Source organism: Myotis brandtii, unplaced genomic scaffold (genome assembly GCF_000412655.1).
Source record: "Myotis brandtii unplaced genomic scaffold, ASM41265v1 scaffold295, whole genome shotgun sequence".
Taxonomy (NCBI): domain Eukaryota; kingdom Metazoa; phylum Chordata; class Mammalia; order Chiroptera; family Vespertilionidae; genus Myotis; species Myotis brandtii.
In genome coordinates, this window is record NW_005361283.1 from 373782 (window position 1) to 381639 (window position 7858).

The window sequence follows — 7858 nt, forward strand, 5'->3', positions numbered from 1 at the left end:
CCCCAGACTTTTATTTTATATATATATATATAATATTGATTTCAGAGAGGAAGGGAGAGGGAGAGAGAGAACCATCAATGATGAGAATCATTGATTGGCTTCCTCCTGCATGCTCCCCTACAGGGGATCGAGCCCGAAACCCGGGCCTATGTCCTGACCGGGTATCGAACGGTGACCGCCTGGTTCACAGGTCACTGCTCACCCACTGAGCCATCAGCCGAGCCAAGAGCATCGCTGCTGAGCTCTGCCCCTGCCGTCGCCGGGCAGAGTGGCTGATTGGCAGCTCCAGGCTGCAGCTCCACATGGCATCGCCCACGCTGCGCCCGGCCCTCGCCTTCTGCCCAGCCCCACCCTTCGAGGTCCTGTGGGCTCAGAGAGCAGAGGGTGCAGAAGGAAAAGGGGGGGCTGTCTGTTACAGCACAGCGACCGGGCACTTGTGAAAACAGGGGTTCGGGGCCTCAGCCCACCGACCAGGTGGCGGTCTCGGGAGCTGGGACCGGGGACTCCAGCTGGGAGGCAGCCTCCAGGTGAGAGTCATTCGGGGGTGGGTCCGGGAGATGAGACGGACCAGCCCTGAGGACGCCTGCTACCGGTGACGCCCAGTACCCGTACCTGCTCCCAGGTTCCTGAGACGATGTCCTGCTTTGCCTTCCACACGCCCTGGAGCTCCAAGGATTAGAAATCCACCCTGCCTCCTCCCCGTGGGGAGCAGGGGCCGGGGGAGACGGTGTGTGCACACAGGGGGTGACCGCAGCCACGCAGGGACGAGGCTCCGGGGCCCCAGAGCAGGGCTCCCAGGGCGGGACAGGGCTCCGTGTGGAGGCGGGAAGGTGCCCAGGACGTGGCTCATCTTTAAAAAGTCACCAGGTCCCTGCCGGCAGCCAGGCGGCCAGCTGTGGCCCTCAGGGAGGGGGAACTCCCCTGTCCCCCCACGCGGTGGCCCCGGCAGGGGTGTCGTACCAGCAGCATGGCCGCAGTGTCTTGTGCTTCGGCCTCTAACCTCCCTCACCCCCGGGATGGAGACCTGCTGGCAGGAGGTGCCCCAGCCACTCGGCGGGTCTCCGTCAGTTCATGCAGGAGAGGGTGAGGGGGCCACCGGGCCAGCAGCCGGGGCCCTCGCTGTAAACTCCGTTCTCAGAAAACTGGCAACTTCTGCCGGGAGGGGACGATACACTGTCCTTCTCCAGCGTCAACATCCAAGCTCGTCCTATGTCTTCACCAAACGCGTCACTTCTTTTAAAAACAATCCTTTCACACAACCGGATCCCCCTCCAATAAAACACCGAAGAAAGGTTGTGTTTTGTTGAAGACGCGCCGTGTCTGCAAGCACGTCCCCTTCCGACAGGGCACCGTCACCGTGTGCGCCGTTTCACACAACCAGATCCCCCTCCAATAAAACACCGAAGAAAGGTGTGTTTTGTGGAAGACGCGCCGTGTCTGCAAACACGTCCCCTTCCGACAGGGCACCGTCACCGTGTGCGCCCGGGACCAGCCGGCGTAGACAGTCCATAGCAAATAAGTCTTTTACATAAACCTCTAAGTTCCCACCCCTCCCATCCCTGTTCTTTTTTCCAAACTGACCTGCAGTTTTCTTGAAATAAAATATTAGACTAGTGCCCCTGAGACATCGCCAAACCCTGGGTTTAAAAACAAAGCCGCGCCCGCAGCAGGCGCTGGCAGGAGGCGGCCTGTCCCTCGGGGTCCGGCCGGTGCTCAGCTGTTGAGTTCCACGGTCTCGTCAGCTTCGTCTGGATTCTTCATCATTTTCTCGTATTTCCTCTTGAAGAAGCCCAGCTGTGGGGTGACGGTGTGAAACGTTACATCGATGGCTTATTGCGTGGGGCCTTGGACCCCCCCGGCTGCCACGGGGAACCACGTCTGGAGACATGGGCGCGGGGAGGGGGGTGCGGACTGGGACTGACCGGGTATCGGCCGTCAGGAGGACGTTGGGGCCCAGGGAGCTGGGCTCCGTTTATTTGCAGTTGGACAGAACACGCAGGGTCAGCCGAGGGGAGGGGGGGGAAGGGCAAGCCAGGGACAAGGCCGAGGAGGTAAAATCCTTCGGTGCTTTTCCGGGACCTGACCTTGCAATGGCCTTGCACTGCCCTTTCTCTTGTGATGGAGGAGGGGCCGAACGGACGGAAGGCTGCTGTCTGACCAGGACGTTCACGACAGAGGCCCCGGGAGCCTCGATGCTGAACGAGACCCGTGTCTTACCTTCCACAGAACGGCCACCAGCGCCAAGAGCAGGAGGATCCCGGCGACCACGCTCCCCACGATCACTCCGGTGGGGACTTCGGCCTTCTCATGGGGCTTCGTGATCGTGATGGGAATCTGCCAACGTGAACACACGACAAGGGAGTGACCCAACCAGAGCAGCGACAAGAGGACGGTCTGGCCAGCCACACTCTCTAACCCCACGCATGGCGTCCAGGGAGGGGCTGGCTGGCTCAGGGCCATGTCCCCGATCACACGCTGGGCAGTACCATCTCCAGAGGAAACGCTCCCGGCACGTACAGCAAGGGACCCGGAGCCAGTTCCCTCCCCCGAACTGCGTCAGCACCTGGCGCTGTCACCGCTGGTGACCCCAGCCGCCTGAGTCACCCAGGACATGGCCTGTCGGTGAGCTGCACCGTCTCCTCGCCTGGTGACAGCATTCCGAGCTGCTTGGGGAGGGGAGTCGAAGGCCAGGTCAGCACCCCCAACCCCTCGCGATTAAGCAGCAGAGACAGGACTGGGATGTGGGCTCCTGAGCAGCTGACCCCACGGCGCTCTCGCCAGGTCACCTGATCGGTTTGCTAAAACGCAGACTGCTATCTCGGGCTCCGGTCGTCCCTTTCAGCAATAAAATTGTCCTTGAGGCTGACAATGATTCTTTTCTTTTTTTAATTGATTTTTTTTTTGAGAGAGAGAAACATCTATCGGTTGCCTTCTATACGTGCCCCAACCTGGGATTGAACCCGCAGCCAAAATATGTGCCCTGACTGGGAATCGAACCCGCAACCTTCAGGTGTATGGGACGATGCTTCAGGCAACAGAGCCACCCGGCCAGGGCTACCTACGACTCAGTACGCCCACTTCCTTTGTAGCCTCTGCGTGTAAGACTGTGGTCACGACCATTCCCGCCACAAGCACATTCTCCAAGAGCCGAGGGGACGAGGCCCGATTTAGCTCCTCGACTGAGCGGTGAGCCTCGGGGCACAGCGCTGCTGTTCAGCCGGAACTCGTGAGCTGGGCTAAACTGGGGTCTGACCTCTGGGTGACCATTTCTTTCCATTTGCATCTTCAAGCGCTAACACGGGCTCTGTAAGTGCAGGGCTGCGAGACTGTGAATCCAGACAGTCCACGCCAGGCGGCATCTCTGCTCCCTCGGGGCCCGAGCCCCCGAACCGGGGGTCCACGGAGCGACAGGGACCAGGAGCATAAGTTACTGGGCCTGGGACTCACATAAATTCCAGGGTCCCTTACTTACCTATAGGGGGATGTCCATCCATTATTCGGATTCCAAATATTATGCAAAAAATTACCTAATTTTTATTTGGAATCAAAAACTATTTTCATAGACACGATAAAGTGGTAGTTGGCCTGTTATTTCTCGGCATTGCTCAGAGAAAAGCAAGGGAAAAAGTTTCCTAAAGGACTCACTAAAACTGTTCATTTAAACTTCAAGTTACTGGCTTATGTTACTATACTATTTACCATTATTTTGGATTGTACTGTTTCTATTTATAAAAAAAGTTTACTCTAAAAAAAATAATAAAAATAAATTTCAAGTAATGCATTCATCTCATACTGCTTTCTAAATAAAACACACACACACACACACACACATACACACACACCGAAAACTTCAGCAAAGGGCCAGGCACTGGCTGAACACTCCATGTTTCTAAAATGAACTTTAAAAACTACCTCCAGTCCCTCTCCCACCCACACCCCCAGCCTAAGGTGCCAGCACTGTGAGACTGAGAGGGCTTTCCTGGGGTTCTATTTTGGATTTCCCAAGCCCCGTCCTCGCAGGAGGGGGCGGTCCTCTCAGCAGTAAGAGGCCCAGAGGTCACGGCCGCAGCTCTGCAGCCCCAGCACAGGTCCGCATGCCTGAGGCACGTCTGGAACCGCCTTCTGATTTCCAACAAGGGCTTTGGGAGGAAGAGGCCCAGGACCCCTGCAGGTGGCGGGCGTGGGGTGCGCTGCAGCGAGGGCCGCACCTTCTCCCAGAGCTGCGCCAGGGAAGGGCCTGCCGCTGGGCCAGCAGCCTTGGCTTCTCCCAAAGCAGCTGCTCTGCGAACCCCCTTTCCTCCTCCGGAGCCTTGTAGTTTGTAGACGGTGCAGCCTGAGGAGTGGGCGCTCACAGAGAGGCGGTGCCCGGCCGGGAGGAAACCACTCAAGAGAAGCAGCCTCGGGGATGCCTGCTTACCCAGCACACTGGGCACCTCCCGTAAAAGGGCTCGAGTGGGCCCTGACCGGTTTGGCTCAGTGGATAGAGCGTCGGCCTGTGGACTCAAGGGTCCCGGGTTCGATTCTGGTCAAGGGCATGTACCTTGGTTGCGGGCACATCCCCAGTGGGGGGAGTGCAGGAGGCAGCTGATCGATGTTTCTCTCTCATCGATGTTTCTAACTCTCTATCCCTCTCCCTTCCTCTCTGTAAAAATCAATAAAATATATTTTTTTAAAAAAGCACTCGAGTGGGTGACGTGGAGAGCCTGGCGGGGTGTCAGCAGAGGAGGCAGGAGCCCGGGCGCTGGCCTTGGCCCCGAGACGGCCGAGCAGGATGGGCGGGGCCCCTCGTGGGGTCAGGGCCTCTGACCCAGCTCCGCCAGCGCCCGGGGAGCTCACCGCAGAGACACCAGGCTTTCGGAGCCCAGTGAGCTGCCCGTCCCCACTCCCAGCCTCCGGGCGGGACGCCGGCCCACCCAGGCCTGGAGGGCCGCTCACCGTGACCGCGTTCTCCTGGATCACGTAGACCTGCGGGTTGTAGGTGTCGATCTCCGCCGAGGCCGTGAGCTGCACCGTCTGGAAGGTCGCCTGCGAGGTGGGAAGAGGGACAGGTTTCATCCCAGCGGGAGGACAGGCATGGGATGCGGCGGGCGGGTCATTTATCAACTTCGCGTGGAAAGCAACAGAGCAAGTGGCCATCTGAAGACCCCAGACACTCAGGGTCCCGAAGCCGGGGACACGTGACGGCCCGCACACGGCACGTGCCTGGGAACTCCCACGGGGTGGCCGCCCTGCGGGAGTGATCAGTCCTCTCTCCAGGTGACTCCCCCTTAAAACACGGCTGCAAAGCCAGGGTTAGAAGTGACCTTTATCTCCGGGAAAGGCCGCAGTGCAGATTTCAGGAAACTTAAGTTTGCGGCCTGAGGGAAAATTGCCAGCTCCCTTTTTTTTTAGAGACTCGGGTACAGAGAACAGACTGACGGGCGGCCAGAGGGGAGAGGGTGGAGGGGTTGGGTGAGAAGGTGAAGGGACTGAGAAGCGGATGGTAGCTACAGAACAGTCCCGGGATGGAACGCACAGCGCGGAGAACACAGGCGGCGACATTGTGATAACTGTGTACAGGGCCGGGGGGGCACGTTGTAAAGCGTATGATTGTCTAACCGCTGTGCTGTATGCCTGACACCAACACAAAACCACACTGAATGCAGACGGTAACAGAAAAATAAAAATACTAACTCGATAGCTGTTATTTATTTGCCTGCGTACGTGATAAATGGAATGGGAGAGCGGGGGGGAAAGGGAAAAGAATGCTTCTTTTGGGGTACACGGTAAAAGAACACTGCTTAACGTGCCCTTGAGCTTGACCATACGTGTCCACAGCGGACGCCCCAAACCTTTCCTCACGCTGTGTCACAAGACTAATCATTTCAGGTTTCCCAATGTAGGCATTGCTATAAAAAGCACCGGATTTGGGGCCGGCCTACAGAAGGCACGAGTAGTTTATGTTGGCATTTCTAGGAACCTACTATGAAATAACTTTACATGCATTCCTGGATCTACTATAAAATAAACCATTTTCACGGATACATCACGGATGTGCCTGTTCTGTTCTCTGTGATGTGAGCCCTGGGCCTGATGCTCACTTTGAACTAGAACACAGTGCCTGGATCTGAGAGCTGCCCACACCCCCTGGCTGCCAGGACTCGGTTTTGGGGGGCCTGGGGCACAGGGATTAAGGGACCCCATGAGGGCATTCCCTGGGCTGTGTCTGGGAGCCAGAAGGGGAGCAGGGAGCCTCCTTCCTCACTCTCTCAACATGGGTACTGCATCCGAAACTAACCCTGGTCCCTGGTCTCTGAAACACTCCTTCCTGGGGGAACAGCCTGGCTGGTGTGGCTCAGTGACCGAGCGTTGACCTATGAACCTGGAGGTGATGGTTTGATTCCCGGTCAGGGCACAGGCCTGGGTTATGGGCTTGATCCCAAGTGGGGGGCGTGAAGGAGGGAGCCGATCAATGATTCTCTCTCATCATGGATGCTTCTCTCTCTCTATCTCTCCCTCTCCCTTCCTCTCTGAAATCAGTAAAAATATATTTAAAAAAAATAAAAAGTGGTGTGAGCTCTGGGCTCTCACCAGAGAAGGGGGGAACCGAGGTGGAGTGGGTACCGGCTCCAGGCAGAGAGGAGCCCTGTGTTAGATCCGCCTGCTGGCGGGTGTGAGATCAGCGGGGAGTTCCAGGAGGGGATGAGCACGCGCATTGGGTCTGGGCGCATTGGGTCTGGGCACATTGGAGCTGGGCGCGGTGAGGACATGGGAAGCCAGACAGTCAGGAGGAGGCAGAGGGAGACAGAGCAGGGCCGCCCGCAGGGCAGCAGTGGGCACCAGGCTCTGTGCCCAGGACTCTGCTGCCGGAGGCTGCCTGGAGGCTGAGAAGCAGGTGCCTCCGAGCAGGGCGAGCGCTGGGAGGGAGGGAGCACAGGCCCCCGGGCGACACCTCTGGCCACAGGGCAGGCCCCTCGGCAATGACGGCCCACGGCCCGTGGTGAACCGTAACTAGCGGATACTCACGGCGGCGAAGGTGCCGTTCCAGATGCGCGTGGACACGTTCAGGAAGTACTCGGCCCGCACCTGCGGGTCTCGCAGCCAGCAGGTGACGTTCCCGCAGCGGGCGGTCCTGCAGTTCTGCACGCACCGGGAGAGGGGAGGGTGAGTGCGGGCTTTCAGCGGAACGGCCTGACATACAGCCACAGACTTCACAGCCACAGACGTTACAGCCACAGACTTCACAGCCACGGACATTACAGCCACAGACATTACAGCCACAGACATTACAGCCACAGACATTACAGCCACAGACGCTACAGCCACAGACATTACAGCCACAGACGCTACAGCCACAGACATTACAGCCACAGACGCTACAGCCACAGACATTACAGCCACAGACGCTACAGCCACGAGACTTCACAGACATTACAGCCACAGACTTCACAGCCACAGACATTACAGCCACAGACGCTACCGCCACAGACACTACAGCCACAGACATTACAGCCACAGACATTACAGCCACAGACACTACAGCCACAGACATTACAGCCACAGATGGGGGGGAGGGCTGCAGGGAACTGGCGGGAGCTCTAGCTCTTCACTGCGCCCCACATGGACAGGTGGGCACCCACCACCTGCCAGTGCCCCTGGGGGGAGGCCCCAGCGTGAAGGTGGGGAGGAGGGTACCCCACGCCGCCTAGTCACCGTTTCTGACAAAAACGCCCCAAACGAATCCGTGTTTATCAACCATTACTGGCTGAGCAAGTCGCTGAATGCACATACGAGAGGCCTACACCTTAGTCACTCATGAACCAGAACTGACAGAGACTTTCCTTCCATTAATGGGAAGCTGAGTAAGAGAATCAGAATC

General features: G+C 58.0%; 1 protein-coding gene across 1 annotated transcript in view; it reads right to left on the minus strand.

Moving 5' to 3' along the window:
* Window positions 1–1413: 1413 nt before the first annotated feature.
* ITGA2 (integrin, alpha 2 (CD49B, alpha 2 subunit of VLA-2 receptor)) overlaps window positions 1414–7858 on the minus strand; it is a 54373-nt gene continuing 47928 nt past the window's right edge. The window contains exons 27-30 of the mRNA XM_014542273.1: window positions 7006–7119; window positions 4936–5025; window positions 2218–2334; window positions 1414–1794 (exon numbers count right to left, since the gene is read on the minus strand). Coding sequence (XP_014397759.1) covers window positions 1714–1794; window positions 2218–2334; window positions 4936–5025; window positions 7006–7119 — 402 coding nt within the window. The 3' untranslated portion in view covers window positions 1414–1713. The remainder of the gene's footprint in view (window positions 1795–2217; window positions 2335–4935; window positions 5026–7005; window positions 7120–7858) is intronic.